This window comes from Leptosomus discolor, chromosome 3 (genome assembly GCF_034619465.1).
Source record: "Leptosomus discolor isolate bLepDis1 chromosome 3, bLepDis1.hap2, whole genome shotgun sequence".
Lineage (NCBI taxonomy): Eukaryota > Metazoa > Chordata > Aves > Leptosomiformes > Leptosomidae > Leptosomus > Leptosomus discolor.
The window spans coordinates 66,234,439-66,258,472 of NC_141393.1; the positions used below are offsets into that span (position 1 = coordinate 66,234,439).

Below are 24,034 nucleotides of genomic sequence, written 5' to 3' on the forward strand. Positions count from 1 at the left end.
AGGAAGCAGCTCCAATTCAAATCTGTGTAGGTGTGGAGAGGCTGAGGGTTAAAATGCCCTGGCAGGCAAATACCCTGTCACAGGGACTATAAAGACTATTTCATGGCTAGATTAACATAGGTTAGAGGCATCAGTCTAGAAGGAACATGCCTTCACTTGGCACTTTCAAATAGCTTGAGTCTCAATAAATATTCTCTATAGAGCTGCTGGAGGAACTCAAATTCCCGTAGCATGCCTGAGGGCAAAGCCTGCCTCTGTGATCTTCAGTACTGATTAGCCTGGTTTTAGCTGCGGCGGTCATACAGTATGAAAGTGCTCTCAACTTTGGAAAGCCACCCCTTTGCTCCTCACCAAGGTTTGGTAAGGAGATGGAGATACAATCAAGTTTTCCTGGCTCTGTCAGTCCCCCATGACTTGAAGCCTGTTCATTAGGTTTGGGGTTTTTCATTTCTTTCTTCTGGATCAAGTGTAACAGGCTTGACAAAGCTTTTGGCAGCCTTTTTTTTTCTTAAAGTTCAGCACATCACTCTAGGGGGCAATTCTGAATTGGCAGAAGCTGGGAGCAGATGATCTAATAAGTCTTTTCCATCTCCAGTGCCTGCGAGTCTGTGTTTTATTATATTTCATACAGCTCAACTATTGCTCATTTATGCATCTGTTCCAGGATTTATCCCTCTTAGGTTTTCCTGTGGTCAAATTCTTGTCTGACAGAAGATGCTTAGTGACACTAGAGTGCCTTCATCAAGGCTTATCCTTTCTGTCACATTATTTCTGATTAGTAGATAAAGACAGTCTGGATTAAGACCTACTGTTACACTGGTAAAAGTGAACAAGTTTTTACAGCTAGGGAAACGGGAGCCCATATTTTCTGGATTTGTTGGAGTTATACTATCTAGAAACCTAGGTGCTGCAAGCGCAAAAATGATCACTGATGAGCACCCTGGTAACCTTAACTCTGCCCTTGCAGTGAACTTCTTCAGGGTTTTTTTCCAAGGACTTCATGTTGATTTATATTCATTCTCACATGACTGAAAGATGTTACTTTATTAATACTTTTTAAAGCCTTATTTGCAAACAATTCTGCCTACAAAAAACAGGTATCTGAACAATCCAGCAAAGTTACAGGCACATGCAGCAATACAAAGGGTAATAAGGCTCATGATATAAAAATTGGCTGTGCTTTTTTATTTAAAAAAAAATTGAAAAGAGAGAAGAAATGTGAAAAATCCTTTGAATTCGATTGTGGAATATAATTTAGTGGGATAAGGAGCACCAGCCAAGGCAGCACTTGCCCCACCTCTTCTAAAAAGTGCCGAGTTAACTTTTGCCAGGGCAGATTTGGCAAGGGCAGGAGAAAGACAGATGTAATGTCTGATCAGAATTTGCCTTTCTGTCTTTTCTATAATCTGCCACTACTGGAAAGGAATGTATCGCGCTGGGCTTTAGCCAAAAACTTGGAGGATTATTCAGTTGAAGTCTTGTTTTCTCCCAGGAAGCAGAATTAAATATGGTCTCTTGCTGAACAGAGAACTGGAGTGAATCAGCATGCGGTCTTGTGATGGGAGCCGCCCTGGCATTCAGCTATTTGTTCTCTTTAGAGTCCCTCTATTACAAACAACTGGTCCAGCCTGTGTTTCTGGGTTTTCTGGTCAGAACTCATGGTCAGGAGGATAATTACAAAAGCATTTGTATTTAGTGATCTCCGCTTGTAAAGATGCATGGATTCCCCCCGCCCTGCCCCAGTTTTCCTACTGTGTTTGTCCTTTATAATAATTGGTGAGGGTTTGCAGTTTGAGGGGACAAGGATATCCTTCATTATCTATGGAATATGTAGATCTTTTGCACCCTTCTTGAGTACAGTTCAAATAAAGCATATGTAAAACCTTTAAAATGAGCCTAAGCCAGTCAGGACCTGACTGGTCATGGCTTTAAAAATATTCTAGCACAACCGGACATATATGCTGAGATTCTCTGAATTACCCTTACTCTGAAAGTTGATTGACTGATTAATCTGCTTACAGAAATCATCCCAGTTCAGCAATTCATTTGCGCAGCTCCTGCTTTGCAAGTTGACTTTTGTGATGCCTCAGGATTTGGGGAGGGGATCAAATGCTTTTTGTGTTTTGGCCTGTGAGGTCATGTGATTAAGGGCTAATTAATGAGAACACAAGTGCCCAGGGAGCAGCAGAGGAACCCTGACAAACTGATGGGTGCAGAGGGGACCCCGACGCCGCTGCCCCAGCACTCAGAGGAGGGAGCTTAGCTCACAGTCCTGATGTGAAGCCCACCATGTAGGGTGGCTCCAGCAGCTCTCCCCAACCACCTCGCAGTCTGCAGGGCTGTTGTTGTGTGAGCAGGTGTGGGACTCGTTATGGGATGGAAGGGAAGAGCGTTTGGAGATTGTGTAAATCATATTATGGGATGTTTTCCAGGGTACTGTTGGCATATGTGAGATTCATTGTGGGATATTTATGGGAAGGACCAAAAGCAGGAAAAGGGAGGAATCAAAGTGGGTTGAGGAGGAACCAGTGTGGGATAAAACAGGGAAAAAGGGGATGAATGGAGTCAGCTGGGTGTAAACAGGAGGCTCATCAGTATACTTGTCCCGTGCTTCGTCACCATGATCTGTCCTGTCTTCTCACTAAAGTCCACTTCTAACTATTTTCCAGGGTGAGGGTGCTCTCCAGTGTGTCTGTTGGGGTCCTAAGTGCCAGCAAATAGAGAATAGAGAAGGAGCCATGGGGTCACGGAGACTCCACAGGTTTGAGGTGCCAGCATCAGGAGAGATGTGTGTGGGAGGTCCCAGTGCCAGCAATTGGAGAAGGGACCACAGAGCACAGGGGCCCATAGGTGCAGGGGCATCATCTGGTGAGACCAGAGTGCTTTCCTAACTAGCTTCTACCAGCCATGTGTGCACATAGGCTTCACTCACTAGCAAACTTCAATATGGACTGTCTGGCAAGTGGGACAGAAGGTGTGGGAGCCAGTGACCAGAGACACCTTAGGACTGGGACCAGTACTGGAGAGACCATAGATCCAAGCCAGCTACTGAAGAGACACAAGGATCTGAGAGTTACTGCTGGGGGCAACATAGGTCTGGACCTGCTATCAGTCGGGGCAGATGCAGAAGGATGTAACGAGAGCTGCAGCTAATGGGCTACCAGATTTGGCAACTCCAACATAAACCATGCTTTCATTTGAGTCCCTTTCCTGGCTGAGTTTGAGTCAAATATATTTCAAAATTGCTTTTCAGCATTCAGTGTATGACGCTTCTCCTGTAAAAACTAACTGTGTAACTGCTCCCAGGAAAAAAAAAGATGACTGTAAATTTGCATACTCAGTACAGAGGTGCTACTATCTAATCTTGTCCAGTATCTCAAAAACTCCATCAAAAAGCTTCCTTCCCTCCAAACTGTCCATTCTTTATCCACAGCTTTGTAGTTAAGGACTTCAGTGGGCTGCATTAAAGAACATTGTGTGCAGCTCTGAAATGCCACAATTAATTTCTCATTGAATTTATTAGCTAGGCGTAGGCTATAAAACATTTTAACGGGCATATTTGCTGATTTCAAAGCCTTTTGGCTTTGATCAATGAATATGATAAATGAAAGGGTGAGTTAAATTAGTTAAATGACATAAATGTACATATAGAAAGATAATGTTGATGGGAGGTCTCTAGATATATAGCACGGGTGAGCCAAAAAATGTTCTTTGCAGAACAACAACAAGGCAACAGAGCAGTCAATAGTAAAATATGGTGATGTAGAGTAATATGACCTAGTGATGTCTCTTGATAAAGGTAATGCCACATACAGAGAAGAACATACAGTTCTCTGGGTATAGGGTTGACACAAATTTTCAATGTTCGCTTTGCTAGTCTGTTCCTTATGCCATAGGACATTTGCAGTATTTTCCCAGGGTGATTATGTAGTCTTCACTGGTTTAGTAAAACTGAAAAATAAATGTTTCAAATGACAAATGTGTCAAGACAAAAGATAGCTGTTGTAAAAAATGCGGTTTCAAGGGTTACTGGAGAACTCTTGCTTTCTGATTTGATCTTAGCTGGGATGCATTTACAGTGTACTAAATGTGGCCTTATTGGCTTTAGTAAATAATTAGTATTTTTTAGAATTCGGTTTTTTATATCTAAAGATCCTACATTACATCACAATATAAAATGTATTACTATATTTGTTTCAGTTTTGATGATTCATAATTAATTCAGGACAATAACAGCATGTGACAGAAAATATATATCCTGATACCACTTTCGTATCAGAGGCAGCAAGGAGAATTTTCTGCCCATAATATTATTTTTTAACTTTCACTCCCTAGGTTTTGCCTCAATTGAGTTTTTCTTAGGTTGATAGGGATGACCTGCTGATTGTTCACTGTTACTTCCAGGGGCCCTGTTCTTCTCAAGCATCTGGAAGTCAGACCTTCATCAGTGTAGGATTTTATGTAATGCTTAGTTTTAAAAACTTCTCAGCTTTTTGGATAATCTGTGCTTGAGTTTAAGTGGAGTATGGAAGGAAATGGCTTCATTTTTTCCTTGTTTCCTAAAGTGCTAATCCCAGTTTAGATATGGGCTGTAGTATGTGATTCATTGGTTTGCCTTTATCTCCATGATTCCTCCACTTTCATCCACAGCGTGGACTTACTGTGGTTCCCTCTCCATCTCCGTTTTTGAAATGGTGAGAACTTCACACCTCAAATTCTGGGGGAAATTTGCTGCTGAAATGGCCACCTAATCCCCAGGTGTTAGGTGCTGTCAGTCCCAGGATGGCAATAATAAGGGAAATGCTTAAAATAGTCATAGTGCTCTAGTATTTCCCATTCTCCAGTTTTTAATCCTATATGTTTGTACACCCTGAAAATAAGACTGAAGTTTCTTCTGAATGCTTATTTATTTTTTTGTTATTTTAGGAGGTCTTCTCATTTCTATATGAGGTTATCAGATATTGTGTTTCACTTAGTATTTGCTGTTAAAAGTGAAGAAGCCCAGCCACTTGGTGCTAGGATAGAGGGAAGTGTGCATGATGAGAAGGAAAATACAACTACCTAATTCTGGGAGATGCGGAGTTTCGCTTCATGATTTTATTTTCTTTCATCTGGTTTGATTTCACATCCTTATCTTGATAATCACTCTCATGACACGGGAAGCTAAGGGACTTTCAGAACCATATCCTGTCATCTCCAATTTCACCATAAATAACAACAAAAAAATAAAGACATTAAAGAAGTACAATAAAGAAATACATTAGGCAAGTGAGAAATTCAAAATCTACTTTTAAGGTCATGCAGGGAATTCTGTTATAGCTCGGATACATCAGGACAACTAGGATGGCTCCAGATGTTTTTTTCTCTATCTCTGGCTTTTAAGGTTGCCATTAGCTGTGTCTACATTTCCTTTTTCAATTCTTAAGTTTAGCTGGCAGGTGTTTTTCTCATAATTATTTCTAGCTTTTATATGTTACATATATATAGTATCTGTAGGACTTACCAACTCTTGGACTGTAATTCAGAATAATTACTGAAGCATTGATAAATGTTGAGAAGTTGACATTAAAATATTAAGCTGAAGGATACATATCTCCATATACAGAGCAAAGCAGCTGTCAGAAGTCCAAATAGGACTTTGGAAAGATTTCTGAGTCTTCATGTTGCAAACAGGGTGGCTTTTCTTCTCCAGAGAAGGCAGCTGAAGAGAAGGATTTTCTTGTTGCCTTTTTTCAGGTGATGTGCAGAAGGACCAATTAAAGTAGAACTGAGGAGGAAATTGCTTTTTTTAACAGGCCTTTTGCCTGTCTGACTCAAACTTGAGACTTGTGGCTTGGCTTCTCTCACTACAGTTGCTGCACTTTGGTTAATTAAATCACTTTATGGTTAATAAGATCAGATTTCCTGTGATCCACATGAGTGGCTGAGACCGTGGCTGGTCTTTCACCAGATGGATATCTGAGGACCAAATGGACTTTTCAAAACTGATGTGTCGATTTCCATACAAATATTAACGCTATCATAACAGTCAAAACTATTTTGCTATAAATATCTTTGATGAGGCTTGTGAGGTGCTATGAAACTCATGAAATGTTTTAGGACATGTTTAGAAATTTTTTTTTAGTTTAGAATATTTTGCTTAAAATAAGATACTTTTTCCTCTTTCTGGGATGTTTTTTGCTCTACAACATCAGTTCTTTCAGTTAGCATGGCTTTTGCTTTTCCAGTAAGGCTGCTTGCCTATACTGTAGTTAGGTTTTTTGGTCTGTAGGAGTTACAGTCATTCTGAAACACCGAGGTGATTAATGTGCTAAAATCCTAATTGCGATTACAGTCTTCCTACCTTTCTCACCTCCACGCTTTGCGCTTATTCTCCTTTTCTTATGTATTACCAAGCGTGGGATGGTGCAGAAGAGCCACTGTCTTGTGCCTACCACCCGAGCCTATTTTAGGAGCCATGAGGATACTAATTTGTGCAGGTGTAAGGTTGTATTCAGGCTCTAGCTTCAAAGTTCAGCAGCAGAAAAATGCTCACTGGCACCAGAAATACAGTAGCTGGTTTGGAAAGTGCTTGGAAGTTGTCAGAGATAAATGATACTATGATTCTTTGTGTGTGATTATACAGGTCGCTCATGTTTTAGGCTATGAAATGTAAAGCTTCTGGTCCCATCAGAGGGAAGTTCCTTCTAATCTGTCTCGTGCTGCTTTGAACAGTTTTAATACAGGCATTGCGTGCTGCAAAACAAATAGTTAAACCCGCTGAGTGTTGGTTTGACGGTCATGGAGGGAACTTGTGCTGCAAAACTTTATTTGCTATAAATACAGCGTACTATTGCAGGGTTGTATCCTGTTTGGAAATGACCTCATCTAGCTTCTGTTAGTGGTTAGCAGCTTCATACCGCATGATCTATGAATAATATGATAGTACATTGCTCTCAGGAAAACATCAGAGCTGTGAGGCTGCTGCTTCTAAGACCCAGGACATTATACTTCACTTTGTACTCAGTTTGGATAATAATGTAACAGGAATCCATTTTGTAAAAGTAAATGGTGTGTCCTTTTATTCAGAGGATCATTTCCAGAAGTGCTGTAGCGGTGTTACAAGCCCTAGGCAAACTATCTTGTCCTGAGGTCCCGTTGCTGAGCTCTCCTCATCTCCCTAGGTTCAAGCAGATGGATTTACTCTCATTTTCTTGCCTGCCATCCCCTTTGGGCTGGGACCATTTGCTTAGTTTTTGCACATAGAAGTTGTGAGAACCTTATTTTTTGGAGCTGATGGCCATGGCCTTTCTTACCAACTCTCTGTAATATCTTACAAGCAATAGCTCTTAAAATGTGCTCGCAAATCAGGTGGTCACTTTTTGCCATATGATAACATGATGATCAGATGGTCTTGCCCTCTCTTAGCCATTCTCTGTGTCCTGTCCATAATCCTCTGTGTGATGATATTACTCATACACCCCACAGTATAAAGTTGCTCATCATTAAACAGAAACTGTATGAGCAACAGAAAATAATCACCGCAGTCCCTCCCCGCAGCGAATAAATCCGAGGCAAGTATTACCAGAAATGCTAGGAAAAATATGCTATTGCAGGAAAGCTGTGCTACAAAGATCACTCTTAGAAAGGGAAATAGTCATGCTTATTTATTTTTATTTGATAGGCACCCTCTAATTGTGGTGTTGGGAGGTTGGCAGAATGACTTCTTAACTGCAGGAACATGTCTTATTCCCTGGTGTTCTCCAGCTGCCTTCACCTGAAATCCTTTGGTGGCTAGCAGCGTGCAATAGCTTTCTTTGAAGTGCCATATCAGGAGATGGAAATGTCCTATGTATTTAGCTGGTTAAGGCACTACAGTTTTTTTAAAATGACAGGCTTTTCTTTCAGCAGCCTCCCTCTGCTTTGGGGTTGTGTATTTTCTTTTTTACCAGCTTTTAGAAATTGATTTTTTTTTTTAAATTAAAGAACATGTATAATGGAAAGCAAAGGAAAAAACAACAATCTAAGTATACTTGAAAGAAAGAGATGCTAAAGTGAGAGGGGGATGACTTGGAAGGATAAGAAAATTGGGAAAAATGTAATTTGCATTTCTTAGCATGAAATCTATTCTGTTGAGGGTAGCAGTATCCAGTGGAAACAGTAGGTGGTGGAAGCACCGTCTTTTGAGACTGCTAAAACCAAAGATAAGACACTTAAAATTCCAAATATTTTTCAGCTTTATCCACCTCCTACAGTCTATTTGTAGCATCACAAGAAGGAAGACCCTTCACTGATACCTGTACAGAGACTTTACTTGTCCTAGGAAAATGCTATGTAAGGTGATCAGAAGAAAAAACTACAATGTTTTGGCACTGCCTTCACCTCAGCCATCTTTCCTGCAAATAGATGAGGAAGCAAGGATATATTACTGTGAGATCATATAAAATTAAATGCAGTTTCTACTAATTTATCATAATCCAAAAATTATAGTAAGTGAGATTCCCCTCATCAGTGAAAGGCCACCTAACTCGACTCCTCGATCAACTTTGTTTCCTTCCAGTGACTGTCCTTCCACCTTCCCCACTCTTTAATCAAAGTCTGTGGTTTCTGAAGATTTGAGGAGGTATTCATGGGCCCTGCTGTCTTGTAGGAGGGAACTAAAAAGTATATCAGGTTGTTAGCGACTTTGGTTAGGAAGAGACATTTGACCAAAGCTGCAGTTATTGAGGATGGTAAGCAGGAGCCAGGCAAGGCTGTCTTCCTACCTATGGGCCTTTACATGATCATCTCGTATAAATACAGCCATCATTGGATGCCAGATTGCTTTAATATCATCAATTATAGTTACCTGCAGGAAGAATACAGGGACCATATGGAAAATAATATTCACTCAATGCAGAATATTTCACCAAACTGTAGGCAACTCTCCAGGAACATATATGTAGATGTGAGTGCTGCAGGAAACAGATGAAGCTGGGGTGGATTAATTCCAAGTTTTGGTAGTCACATGATGGGCGTTATATCAGAATCAGCATTTCTTTAATTAAAACTTGTGCTCTGTGAGCTCAGACTTCTGGATTCTGTTTTAACACTTGTTCATCTATGTCTTTGGGCCTCAGCCTTTTGTGAAATGTCAGCCAAAAAGCTTAGATTACTCTCAGTGGTTTAGCTTGCTTTGGTAAAGCACTTCGTCCACAGTCAATATACCCCTTCACTATTATTAACAATAAAAGTAATAAATTTATTGTAAGAAAAACCCATATGAGAGAAGGACATATACTGGATTGCAATAGAGGCACTCAGTTTGTTTTGAAGAATGACATACTCAGTCTTTACACTTCATAAAACATCCTGACTGCAGTTCCTTGGCTCTCTGAACAGTTTAACATGCTAATGCTGCTGCTGCATCCAAAAATCAGCGAGTCTCATTTTGCAGAATTAGCCAAGACGCAGAAGGGAACTGTGAACCACTGGTGTCTCAGTAGAGCAAACCACCCCATCAGTTCTGGGAGGTGGAAAATTCTTGCTGTCTGGTTATCGCATCTGACTGAAGTCCCATTGGGAGCTGGAGAAACATTTCCCTGTTCTTCCCAAACACAGACTTTTCCATGCGGTTGCACAAGTGATACAGAAATGAGCTTGCTGCTAGTTATACGAAGACTCGACTTGTTGCCATTGCATTTGTTAAGGGCTTCAATGATACGTTGTCTGTCTTCAAATGCCTACTGGCGTTCCTGTTGTCTGATGACCATTTTAGCCTCTTTCATGCTGCAATAATGAGTTTGAATAGCTTCATTAATGACAATTATTGTTCAGAGGAGCACAGAGTTTAAAGTGGATATTGAAATACTTTTTAACAGCTAGCATGGCAGGTTAGGATATGTAATGTTGAAGAGGCATCTTCCTTTGATTGTAACTAAGAAAAAACAACACATAAGCAATTAAACATCAACTGGTTTTGAGCTTTCTGCTACAAAGCACAGCAAGAGACCCAATGCAGCAGTCTGCAGTACATACAGATACAAAATTTGAACTGGAATGTTTGAATACAGATTTCATATTGTCTGGATTTGCTGAAAAACCACCATTTTAGCTAGAGGCAGTGAGGTCTTCGGCACTCATCCTTTCTTGTAATGAGACGTATTTATAGAAGTTTTTGCATGGAGGTCTTCAGTGTTTTGACTGACGTAAGACTGGTCAATCTATGGCTACGGACAAGACCAAATTCACCAGGGCAATTAAATTCCACTGCTGTCTTGAGAAGAAGTGTTAGTGAGTCAGAAAAATTGTTCAGATAACCTCTCCTGAGGGGCTTTTAAACCGTGTGCTAGCAACGTGTCCATCTTCAAAGGTGCAGCTGTCCTGCCGTGGGTGGGAGAGCACGTAGGAACTTGGGACTGAAGATTTCCTCATTTCTCGCCTGTATGACCAAACATCCATCTGCCAAGTGACAGAGAAGGAGCAACAGCTCATAGCCTGGAGCACCTTGTTGGGAGACTGCAAGTCCCACAGCAGCTGCAACATTGGATACAGCTGGAATTAGGAACAGGAACCTCTAAGTTAACATTATGCACCAGGTGTAAGTGCACTCGGTGGGTGTCAAGTAGCCTGGTCCTCTGTGTATCATTTTGATGAGTTAGGATTTGACATATTTTTTTTTTTAAAAGAGGGATTTAGGCTGTTTATATGCTGCAAGGAAGCTCATTCCTCCAGGCAGCTTGCTGCAGTACTGAACAAACTCAGCCGTGCCTTTATGAGATGTGCAAATTTGGGGAGATTTATAAAGTAATGGTGTTTCCAGATGTCCTTCCATCTTTTAAAAAGGAGCTTTAGAGCAGTTATTCTGTTACGTTTATAAAAGGAATCTGTGGTTAGCAATATCTGTCATTAAAATTAGGCTCCACACTTGGATATGTAAAGATAGAGTCTCTAGGTGGGTTTTCTTATTTTAAAATTAAACAGAACAAACAGAATTTTGTTTTGCTCTCCACAAATAAGATGATATTATATTCATTAGCAGCTGGAGAAGCTGCTTGGGTAATTTTCCAAGTGCAGACCTGTTTGGATTAAGCACATAGCCTCAGTCTGGGTACCTGTAATGCCTCACTGGCCTTTTGCTGGAGGACATTCAGTAAACTTTATGGCTTTGTATGGGAGTTGGATAAGGATGACCTACAACCACCACACCACCAAGCTCCCCTAACATACTACTTTCTACAAACAGCAGGGACAGATGCATCACTCATTATAGGTAGGTGCCATCCAGTTTTGTTGAAGGGGAAGCCCCTGTGAGGGCGTTCAGGAGAGTGAAGCACACGTTGTCCTTTCTGCTGATGAACAATAGTTCCTGATACCACTGGGGTTTACCACCTGCCCTGTTTGCAGCTGCAGCATCTGCTTCCATCTCCCACGCACCATCCTCGCTCTTGCACGCAAACAGGGCTACCCCAACAGCTTATTCATTGTTTTTCTTGCTTTGCTCTGGCATAACGGTGCTGGTTGCCAAGCCAGTTGCAGTTCTCTAGCCTTTTCATAAACTGCTAGATCTGATTTACAGAAGCCCTGGCTCTTCCCTGCTGAAATCTTGGAGGATGTGCACCACAGCTCCTTTCAGCTTGGGCACAATTCCCTTTTCTTGAGCTATATCCCATGAATGTGCCTCTGTCTTGTATGCCTCACCAACAGCTTCTGCACAGCCCAACACTGGATGGATCTAGTTGTTCAGTGCCTTATTGCTGATGCAATCTTTTCCTCCTATGGGAAGTGAGAATGAAATTGCTTAAATTAAGCAATTGTAGTAGCCTTGAAGGATAAAGCTTCCTTTCTACTTTGAGCTGGGTTTGTAGTAAGACTGCTATAATTGTGTTTTTCTCCTGTGTTTACTGGCATAGGAAAGAATGTGTGATTGGGATTTTATGGTACTTACAGCTTGATACTTTTCCCATGAACTATTCAAATGAATCACTTCTGGATTTTTAGCACCTTCTTCCCACTTCTCTATGGGGTTGGGGCCAATCAGAACAGAGAGAAAATAGTCCCTTGATCTTGGAGTTAAAACTTGATGATCTTAGAGGGCAGACTCTTGTCAGCACTGGTGCATCATCATCATCTCAGCAGGTCCAAGATCAAGCCCTTTGGATGGTCTGTTGTCCCTTTTGGTTAGGAGGGAGCACAGCTGCGAAGAAAGAAAACACGTGAGTCATGATCAGATGGCTGCAGGAACTGTAGTTTTCCCTTCCTCCAGCCAAGCCCAGCCCTCTTCTCATCAAAATACTCAGAGTTTAATTTTGGGAGGACAAAAGCTTTCAGGTGCAACACCACCAGTTTCTCAGGTGGAATATTCCATTCTTTCATTAAAGCTGCTGTCAGATGATGTTCTCTTGGCAGTGAACAGCCTGACTTAAACTCTTTTACTGATAGTTTAGCATCCTGGTTTGTGGCTTGCTATTAAAAATGCTGTAAATCATAGAGGTAGCAGCTTGAAGAAATTGTGTGATCTCTCTGGACCTCCAAATATCTGCAAAATAGGGATGGTATCTATAGAGTGGCACCGAGAGAGAGTTCGGTGCACCTCAGTATGTATAATATACCTTCATGAAGTAATTATTATGCTTAGGGGAAACTCTGAAAGGGCAAATTCTGACATTTGGGCTCTTAGCAGATCTGAAACCTCATTGCCCACCAATAGATAAAATCTATACAGTGCTGTTTTCAAGCAGCAGTCATAGTGAGGCATTGATTAAATTAATTGTAGGCTTCTGTAGCTTTCATTTTTGTGTAAAGCGCATGGAGGAGACATTTCAGGCATTACTGTAGTGTTAATCCTTCGTGTTTACCATAACTTGTATAATCCATGTATTGCCCTTGGCATGTATGCAAGCCTCCTATTAAGCTTCTCTCTTTAAAAGTTTCATGAACAAGTCAAAAGTGTTTTGCTTGACAGGCAAGGCTTGAGAACTTATTCTCAGACTCTTCACATAACAATTGTTTATACATATCAGTATCTTTTAAAGCAGCATACTTACCTTTGAGAGAATTAACTTTCTTCTTCCCTCCCTTCTTCCCTAATACCTGCACAGCAGGACTTCAGCTGATCAAGGCTGCAAGTGGATAACCTTGAAGAGGGGACAATAAACCATTGTGGCTTTGTTTTTGCCTTACGAATAATTCTAACAATAATCCTGAAGCTCTGTTTCATAGCAAAGACACAGCACTTGAATTCCTGAAGTATTTCAGTGGTGGTTTTTCTTACTCAGGTTTGTTAAGCAGCCTGAGTGCTCTAAGGACCTTTTCCACGTTCTGAGGCAGAAGGGACTGTTTCTCACCAAATCATGACAAACTAGTTCTGCTGTGTAACTGCTGTTGCAGTCTTAATTAGCTGTGCTTTTGTGCGCTCTCATGTGAAGGAAAGTGTTGGCTGCAACTCTCTTGAAAGCCTTCAGTGGCTTGGAAGGAGCAAATGTAATTTCTGTTGCACGACTGGTTGTCTGGAGTTTCTAAGAGCAAACTAGCTCAGCCACTTCTCAGGTTTTTTTGTGCTGTGGTCTCATTTGTACAACAGTGTCCCCAGGCTACCACGTTGTTCTTGGGAAGAGCTACCATATAGCAGCAGTAGCTGTGGATGATAACCAGATACTCCAGAGCTGTGGTTAAACATTCCTGAAATATTTAGGGAAAGCAGCATGATTTTGTCAGAAGTTTTTGTGCTTAATTGGTATGAGCATGGTGCTTGCTTTGTCCAGGTCTGTTTTATTGTATGTCCATGAAAAATCATCTTGATAATCAGTTCCTTAATAAAACAAAGGAAATAAGAGATTATTGGGAAGTGTTAACTCAGGGTTTAGCAATGTATCAAGGGTGTGCAACATGCCACAATCAGATGACTATCATTATCTTAAATTCCTAATTCTTATCTTAAATTAAAGAAGCAGAATCTCCCAACTCTTGGCTGTGGTACGTTCTGTCAAAGTCTTCCCACATACCATCTTACACTGCTCATAGATATAAAGGCAAGGGATGAGCTTTCATATGTTAGTGACTGCCTTATCAAAGTCTACCACAGACAAGGCTTGCTGCTGTAAAACTTATCATGTGCTCTGTATTAACATTTGCTGGTGTTGGTTTAACTTATCTGCTTAGATGGGATGGCTTGTGATAGCTCATCTATGCAATGTTATAGTTCAACATCATGCTTCTAAATCTTAATGAAAGGCCAAGGTCTTCAGGTTTAGTAATTGATTTAAAAATATTACAGCTAGATGCACGTGGAACAGGAAAATGGATCAAAAAAGGATGGTTGTTTTTTAAAGGTTATTTATGGGTAAATCCTTTTTTGTTCTCTTTAGATTTTCTCAAGCAGACCACGTATGAAGTTGAGGCGTTCTTAGAAGCCATTCAATTCTTCCGGCAGGAGAAAGGCCACTATGGGACATGGGAAATGATAACTGGCAATGAAAAAGAGGTAAAAGAATATCATCATGATTTTTTTTTTTTTGGCTTTGGATATGGCAGCTCTGAGGATAGCGAAGGCTGTAAAGCCTCTTGGGAAAAAAATGGCATTTTTAAAAAGAAAATCTAGTTGGTAGAAATACCCAAGATTTCAAGATACTTCTTACTGATATGTTAAGTGATAATTCTTTTATAATAAAATCCATTTCGAGTTTTTTGCTAGAAAGTGAAAGAAAATGTGCTGTGAACTAAAGTTGTGTTGTGCTGGAATGTAGGGATGGCCACATTTCCACAAAAACCTGATACATCTACTTTAATTTTATGCCATGGGGTCAACTGGTGAATAAACGCTGTGTCTAAAACAAGGCACTTGCTAACATCTTGCTACCACATTTGCCACTGTTTATAGTTTTGTTAAATCAGTGAGACCAAAAGCAATACACACCAAACTCAGAACCCACAGTTTGTATGCAGCAGATACTCGCTGTCAGTTGCGCTGGGCTGTGCTCTGTTTTTCTGTCTTTCATGACAGCTATTTTGCAGGTAAGAGATATTTTTTCTTCTGTTCCTGTTACCTTTGTTACTAAACAAAAGAGTTTCCTGTTTATTGTCTTCTAATGCCTCCAGATGCCATCATAGGAGATCAGGCTTACGATGAACAGAATAGCAGCTAAACATAAATTTTGAAGAATCTCTTCATTTTGCTTTTCCCCGTTCTTTGGGAATGAAGCTTTTAGTTCTGAGCCGATAAACTAGTAGACCTACTTATTGTGCCAGACATCTGTGTCTTGCATAGTAACAGTCACACTTAAACACCAACAATTTGTGTACTTCAGTTCTTCAGAAATAAGGTGCTAAGCTCAGGGTCTGGGTCCTATGGTGCTAGTTTCACTTTATGTTTTGTTTTTCCTGTTGCTTGCCAACTACTTACTCATAACCCATATACCTCAAGAGAACTGTAATCAGAAGACATCCAGACTAGTTACGCTATTATCTTCTTAGTAATAATTCATTCTGTAAGTATAGTGTGTTATTATGCCTGCTTTGACCAAGTATAATAATTATTTTAGGCAAACATCCAAGCTAAGTGAATGGTTTGGAACAAGCAAGCTACAATTTGTTGTTTGAAAATCTCTGCAGAATGCCAATAAATATATTCCCTGACATTCATTTGCAATGACAGAGTCTCCACAGCATTAGCTCACGCAGTTCTGCCTAGGTACTGCAACATGGTTGTAATATTAACAAGTACTCAGTCACTTAGCTGAAGACCTACTAAATTTTTTTGTGTCATAAAAGTTCCTTTTCATGGTTTTGTTTTCTTTTTAATTTTTAAGATTTCATTACTAACAGAGGCTAAATTCAATTGTAGATGGTATTTCTGTAAGTTAAGTGCTGAAATACAGGATTAAAACCAAGAAATTTTTGACAATGCTTGTTAGGAGCTAAAATACAGCCACATAGTGAGAGCACTACAACGCACCAGTTTTATACTAGCGTAACTCCCTTGATCAGTACTACTTGAATATACATGTAGTAGAAATAACATACTGGTAAATCAAGGATAGCTGAATAAGGGATTAAAAAACCCCAAATGCCTGCAGTGTACCTTTCAGTGTAGAAACATAAAGCCAATCCAGCATTCCTAAAAATGTTTCCAGAGAGCTCAGATTCTTCAGGATATGTTTGATCCATTGTCACATTTATTATTTGTTTTGTGGTGCTTCAGTTTGGGTTATTTGTCACTTTTTTAAGTGACTCATTAGTTTAGGACCTGAATTAGCCAACTGGTTTTGACAGGTATTTGAGTCAGTGTAGCTGAATTTGAGTGATACTTAAGTTATATGAAACAAAAATAATAGGGTATTGCACATTACAGGTATTTTAGAGTTATATTAAAAAGTAGGGTATTGTATGTTATATTTCTGTAGGGGCTGGCCTATGCCCAGGAAGTACTCTGTTTTACACTATGTGGCATGCAGTCAGAGCCCTTTCTTACTTTTACTGTCTAAATTCCTGCCATTTCCCTATCATGTTTGTGGTGCATGCCTTAAACGCACTCAGGCAGCTGTAATACGTGAGGTTGAATGTCAGGAAGCACTGGCACAAATGAAATGGCACAAATGAAAAAGCACTGGCATGATGAAAATGTAAAGTTGAATCGTGTTTTTTGCATTCTGTATTGGCTCAGCCAGCAGCTGGGTGCATCAGGGCAGTGATCCTTGAATGAGGACGGTGCTGGGCTGTTATCGAAGCAAGGAAAAGAGCAGGGTTCAAAACTGCATCAGTTAGCAAAACCTCTGTTCGAGTCCCACTGGGGAGGAAAGAGGACTACATACTTTGTGAGACTTTGCAGCCCAAAACTGGACACTGCTCCAGTTGCAGTCTGACAGGCACTGAATAAAGGGGAACATTCTTCTCCCTCGACCTGCTGTTGCCCTTTGCTGTGAGGACACCTTGCAGACCAATGCTGAATTTCTTGTCCACCAGGATGCCCAAGTCCTTTTCTGCAAAACTGCTTTCCAGACAGTTCTTGCCAGCTTATACTGGTGCGTGGGATTGTTCCACCCCAGATGTTGGACCATGCATTTGCTTTCACTGAACTTCATGAGTTTTTTGTCCACCCATTTGTTCAGCCCATCTAGGTCCCTCTGAATAGCAGCTTTGCTTGCCAGCATACTGACCACTCCCCCAAACTGATATCATCTGTATTCCCAGTCTGATGTCTTTTCTTTCTAATTGGAACCATCTGCAAGACTGAAGTACCAGTTAGATGCTGGGATCAGAGGGGGTAATGCATCTCTTCTGTGACCACTGAACTCTGTTTCAAAGTGAAAATGTTCTTGAGGGAGAAAAGTACTGTGTCAATTTAGAAATATACAGCAATGATAGACCAACAATATACTTACAGAAATAATAAAAACTGGGGCAATGAGACCTTTTCCTCAGTTTCCTACATTCTGTCATGAATGCTTGATGTGTAGAAGTCCCTTTGACACTTTTCTTCCCACTACCTTTCTGCTGTGGTGCACCTTTGTTACAGATTATCTTCTTAGGTTATACATTATGTATTTTTTGTTCAAGAATCTGGAGTGTTGGGAGGAGACTTCAACGTATATGAATTCTACAGTGTGAAAGTTTTACTGGGTTTAGACCAATATAGCTGTCTTTTACTGACAAAAGTAATTGCTTGAAAAGTTTTTCACAAACTCCAACAGCTATTTATTTTATCCTTTTTGCCTCAGAATTAGGCTGGAGGTAATGAATATTGGATCATGTTACATTTTTTTGAAAAAAAAATCAGATAGAGTAGAATTATTTGATTCACAGATTACCCACATTTCTGTCCTACATCCTGTTTTTCCTGGGATTTCCTTCTTTTCTTGTGAAGTTGGTCACCTGAAAGAGTGCTAGAGATCCACATTGGTACAGTCACATATTTCTTGGTTTGGCCAATTATCTTCCTATTAAAAGCATCCTTTGTCTGATGACTCTCTAGAACAATTTATCCTCAGTGATATGTCCTCTGGGAGAGTGTGAGTGTCCCAGAACAAGGTCAGTTTGGGGAAGCAGCAGTCAGCAAACCAACTTTTAAAATGTTTTTGATCTGGTTGCTCAGTTGATATCAATCATTTTAGTTCCATTGATTTGCATGTGCCAGTTTCATAATAGCATGCAGTAAATTTTAATGAACATCTTAGTTCAGCATCTTAGTTCATCTGTTGTCAATTGTTGTATGGCCTCTCAAAGTCTTTCAGTGAAAAATGCTTCAGATGAAATGCTTCCTTCAGGCATACCTAAAATTTTAAATCCCATCCTCCTGGCAGCCTGGGGTAGCTAAGCCATTGTATGTTTGAGGTTGCCTGTGTTTGTACATTATTCTGCGATGCAAGTGCTCAGTTTTCAGATGAAGAACAGTGTGTGAACTTGTAATTTTAATCTTCTGACCATATAGATCCTGAGCAACCTTGTGATGGAGGAACTCCTGCCTAACCTTCAGACGATGATGCTGCCAAAAATGAAAGGAAAGAGGAATGACAGGAAGCGAGCCTGGTTTGGTGTAAGTACTGATATTTGCAGTGTAGTTGTTTCTCATAGCAGATGTCTGTTTGTGCTGATTCTGATCTACACTTCTCAATTTAATTTGGATTTAGATCGTAGAAGAAACTTATGGCTTAGTCCAGCAGCAGGTGTCAGAAGGATTAAGTACCTTGAAAGAAGAATGCAGAGATTTTGCAAAAACTCTTGAAGGAACCATTCGTTCAGACATGGATCAGATTCTGAACTCCAAGAACTTCTTAGCTGGAAAAATCAAAGGTTAGTGGAGGTACAGCTGTGTTTTGAAACAATTTTTTAATGTTTCCCATTGTGTTGCTCCAATTGCCAGATATCATTGTTTTGAAATCCTTGTACATTTTAAAAAATCTAACTGGAGACACTGATTTCAGAAAACAAATGCTTTGAGCCTCTGCTGCCTTTAATGGGAACTGATACCTTTGGCTGCTGTGTTTGTGAAAATACCGGGTCTTCTCAAGTTGGAGCTAGACCTGACAGGTTTTGAGTATCCTGATTAGAGTTGCTAATTCTGCTTTCATTTTCATGTGGACAGCCTCCTGTAATGAAGATATAGGTCACATGAGCATAATTAAAAGTGTAGTGGTTTTGACCGGATGTCTAGGAATGTGCCACAAAAGCAGGTTCTGTGACAAATGTGACAAATTCATAGGCTACCAAAGAATACTTAAACCAAAGGTCTTCTTAGGTGATTTTAAACTAATGTGAAGTAACTGTAATTTTGCTATGAATATAAAAATGAGTGTAAAAAACAGGCAAAACATTAGATGATGTTGCTTAAGCTAGCAAATAAATAAATAGCTGATAATTTAGGAACTGTTTTGATAAAACTCAGGATGTTCTATTGATATTCTCACATACCAGACTAAGATGCTTTCAGTGAACTGTAGTGTACCAAGTTCGGAGCCTCCTTATAGAGTCACCGTGGCCATGCTCTGTGCAAACCTCCCAGTACGTATCAATACTTAGAGCTGTCCTTTCCTCTGCTCTAACATTGCCCCCAAGCTGCTAGCATTTGGTTAGGTGGGGCATGGGAAAAGATGTTTCATTGTCACTCATAAAGCTATAAACTCTCCTTCATCACCTTCATAATCTTTGCAGAGGTGCGACTCCAGGCAAAAATATGGAGTAGTTTAATTCATGTAAAGTAAATCAGTTCCGATTACTTTTTTCACTATATCTCTTAGTAGCCTAAATGCAACCGTTGTATTGTCTGACACTCCAGCCACTGTTTCTGAGCCTGCCCAGAAATGCTGCGCAGAAAATATCCAGCCATTTCTCACATCCATATTAGAGGAGCTCATGGGTCCAGTGAGTTCTGGATTCACTGAAGTCCGCTCACTTTTTGATAAAGAAGTTAATGAAATCATCCAGGACTTCCAGAAGACCAATGATATCACAAAGCTAAAGGAGGTAAGACAAAAATGTATTTGGAGCCTTTTACATTAGCACAAGGACCTTCTAGCTAGAACTTGGCTCACAGCACTATTTGCTTTCCCAGGTTGTAGTATGTTAGTGCTCAGTTTTGTCATTTAGAAAGTCTTACGGTATTTGTGCAACTAGAGTGTAGATACCAGAATTTGTCTTAGGGCCACTGTAACATTCTCTATTAAAAAATTGCTTCTGGTTGCTTTCTCTTTAAACCTGTTCTTCCTCCACTGGAATGCAGAATGTGGATCAGCTTACAAACTTACCATTCAACTCTGTGAAAATGGAGCCCTGCTATCTGAAAGTGAACCTCCTCCAAGAGCTCCTTCAAGACCTCAAGAGTCGCTTCAAGGTCTATCACATTGATTTTGTGATTCAGAGGACACAGAACTTCATGCAAGAGGTACTGTAAGATCCAGTTTTTCCTTCTGGGAGAACAGGTTAGGTTTGTCCTTCTAATCTGCTTCAAAGTAATCTTGATAAACAGCTGTGCAAGAGTCCCAGAATATCTCTCAATCAAATTACAGATAACAAAACCTTATAAAATCACAGCTAGAAGCTGTTTGACATTTATGTTTGTGAGGTTGCTTGTGTTTGAGTCTTAGCAAGGCACACAAATCTTTGGATGGATCATCTCTTCTCCTGAATTTTCATGTTCTGAATTCTCAGTGTCTCAGCACCTGAGAAAACTTTGCTTGTAACCAATGGGGTGGCTAAAATCTACCTGATTTCCATTCTCGAGAGTTGATTTTTTGGGAGGGGTCTTACCAAAATGGAATGTCTCCTTGTTGGTAGTTTATTTTCTCATTAATATAAAGTAAGGCAATTTATATTAGAAACTGGCAATTACTTGGACACAGATGATGTCTCAGGATGTAGCTGTATGTAGGTGCTTTAACCAACTTTACTTCTCATGGGAATGCTTGAAGTGACTACAACATTTCAAATGAAAAATTAACTCCACCTCTTTTTCCCTTCTAGTGTGTATTGGTATAGGCTATAATTTTGCTTTGCTTTTATTTCTTCTGGATGCCTGGCCAGAAATCTGTTAAGAGCTGGCCAGTAAACTTCTTTTGATTGCGAGATCACAAGGCAGATTTGGCCTTGTAGCTCTATGTTGGATCCTGTGACTGTAATCTGTAGCTGAGAAACTAAATAATCTAGTCGGTAATCTTGTGAAATGGAGCTGGTCCAGTTCTACGGAGTGGGAGTTATGAATATGGAAAGTGAGTCTCTAGCACAGTGCTGGGATAGGGTTTTCCTAAACAGCCATGACCAGCAGCCAAGGAATTATTCAGAAATAAAATTCTGATTTCGTATCTGGGTCTTTCAGGGGATACCATTCCAAAATGCTGCCAAATAAAAGTCTTCCAGTAAGTGAAGACCATGAGTCAAGACAAAGAAGTAGAGAGAGAACAGATCCCGTACAAACCAAGTGGTGCTTTTTTCTGAACAGAACATGAGTCAAAATTTACAGTAAATAAGTTAACTTAAAGCACAAGTTGTTCTAAAAAATGCTGTTACTGCTTCTCTCTCTTTAAAAGACTAGTATTTCTCTCATAAAAATAGTAAGTAGCTTCACTTTGTGTCCATGGGCATTTATTTTATTAATAAGTAAGGTCAGACATGTTTATACTTGAGTAGTCTTAACATAAAGAAAGCATTTGGTTTAACTCTTAACTCGGGTGGAGGCTGGAGCAGAATTCCTTGGCTTGGGTGCTTGGCATCCTCTAGTGGCCAAGTGCTCAACTGGCATGAATAAAGCAGCTTTAGTGACTTGACCAGAACTATGCCAATTTATGATTTGCTTTAAATAAAAATTGAAATAAAAATTGAGTAGTTCATCTTTTTGTTAGCCTCAGATTTAACTCCACGCTGATCCTGTCTTTTTCTTGTATCCAAGGTCTTGCAGTGCATGAGCATTTACTATACAGCCTTGTGATGCACGCACAAATTGAGTAAACCTCCATCTTCTCCATTTCTGTTTATCCTATGTTATCTGCAAAGTCAGTTATAAAAATCGGCCTTCAACTTTTGTCACTGCATATTTTCATTCATGAAAATATTACTAGCCAAGGAGGAATTAAAAGCATGGCTTATCTATAAGTATGTACATATTCATTTACAAACTACAGGAAGTCCTCTATAGTATATGGCTGGGATGGTCCCATGTGATGCAAAGAAGGACTAGGCCCTGTGGACAGCCTCCCTGTGGATGTCCCTGTACTTCTTCATAAGAATATATTAAAATCGGAATGGAAACACTTAGCTAAAAAAGGCAGAAACCTCATTAAGTAGGCATAATTACTGCTTGCGGAACTGTTTTTCTGAAATATCTTTTCAGAGTAGGGGGTTTAATATTTTTAATGGATCTCTGGATAACCTGAAAATATAGCAAATGCCAGCCTAATATGATTCTGTGAGAAATTACTGCACTGTGTGATTTTTGCTGATAATTATTTGTATTATAAGGAAAGCTACTGATGAATTACTCTTTTAAAAAAATTATCTGCAGTATTAATGAATAAGACCATTAGAATCTGGTAGGAGTCAATGGGAGTCTTCTTATTAGGGATAATGAGTTTTGTCTGTGACCTTTTTATGTAGATTATCAATTCTACTTTTTGTCACCATCATTTTGGATGGTGACATGAGATTAAAGCTATACAAGAAAGCTATGATAGTACAATAATGATACCAAAGCTTAGTTTTCTTTATTTTTTGCAACATTTCTGGGCACGTTAGCCTTCAGAGAGCTGAAATACAGAAGAAGATTTTTGGACAATATAAATTAATCTGTTCTGAGTAAGTTTGCTGCTGTAACTGTTTAGGTACTTTAGCAGACTTCCTAATATTGACCTGCCTGTAAACTCAGGATAGAAGTTGAGGTTTTTTCAATTTCTTATTCTCTTGCATTAGGTAATGTTCTTCTTAGTTTTCCATTCCAAAACTGAGTGTTGTAATCTAAACTAAACACGGCTTTTTTTCTCCTTCCACAATAATTTAAAGTACTTGAAATATTTACTGATTGTACGCCTCTTTCTCCATTTCACCTTCTCAAAACCACAATTTAAGTTAACAGTTACATTTATCATGCTTCTTTATGTATGTAGGAATTTTGTGTTACTGGTCTTTAACAGATTTTTTCAATTACTGTTTTTAGCTGATGGAAAATGCAGTTTATACTTTTGAGCAGTTGTTCTCTCCAAGTCACCAGGCAGACTCAGCGAAAGTTGCAACAACCATTGAAAAAGTCAAGCTGAGAGTACTGAAGGTAAATGTAATATAGCAGCATTTGCACAGGAAGACCTTGGGTTCTGCCTTTTCAGAAACTGAGAATGTATTTTATGTGAATTTATCTCAGTATTTGAAAGAAGATACCTCTTACCATCCAGCTGGAAATACAGACTTCGTGGCACTTAGCAAAGCTGCTCATTTTGGGGGTAAAACCTAGTTCTGAGCAGACACCTGTAAAAGTATTTACATGTGCAGTTCCTTTAGCTGCAATTAAATCAGCTGGATATGATGCTATGGATCTGGGTAAATAATTTTTTATTAGCTGCCCCTAGAATTCATTAGTCTTGGAAGAGGCAATGCTGAAATACCTGGAGAGAGCAATTAGGGGGCTGTTTCTAGCCTAACTATAAAATTGAAGGAAGGGAGATCCCAGAAAACCAGATTTTAGCATAGTTTTATAAAAGCTGGAATAACCTGCATGGGAGTTCAAACCCCTGAGTGCACCCGTGATGTGGTATCCTTTGGGATTCACCCATCACCAGTTACAGGACAACAAGAATCAGTTCCTCCTATGAGTGATTAATAACCCCAAACACATTTGGGTTTGTTTCTCTTTTTGTCTGTTTTGACAGCAATATGATTATGACAGCAGCACTATCCGGAAGAAGATATTTCAAGAAGCGCTGGTACAGATTACTTTGCCCACAATGCAAAAGACACTGGCTTCAACGTGCAAACCAGTAGGTTTCTGTGATTAAAAAAAAAAAAAACAGTAATAAAAGGCATGGAAGGATTAACACTTCGGCAGTAAATCCTCAACTCTGTAAAGCTGTTTTCTCTCAGAGAGTTGTGCGGATTGGCTGCCTGC

At 39.7% G+C, this 24,034-nt stretch overlaps 1 protein-coding gene across 1 annotated transcript in view; it reads left to right on the forward strand.

Annotated features, from left to right (window-relative positions):
- NIBAN1 (niban apoptosis regulator 1) overlaps positions 1-24,034 on the forward strand; it is a 65,042-nt gene that overhangs the window by 36,305 nt on the left and 4,703 nt on the right. The window contains exons 6-12 of the mRNA XM_086463038.1: positions 14,325-14,440; positions 18,383-18,487; positions 18,582-18,744; positions 19,727-19,914; positions 20,171-20,332; positions 23,093-23,203; positions 23,799-23,906. Coding sequence (XP_086319164.1) covers positions 14,325-14,440; positions 18,383-18,487; positions 18,582-18,744; positions 19,727-19,914; positions 20,171-20,332; positions 23,093-23,203; positions 23,799-23,906 — 953 coding nt within the window. The remainder of the gene's footprint in view (positions 1-14,324; positions 14,441-18,382; positions 18,488-18,581; positions 18,745-19,726; positions 19,915-20,170; positions 20,333-23,092; positions 23,204-23,798; positions 23,907-24,034) is intronic.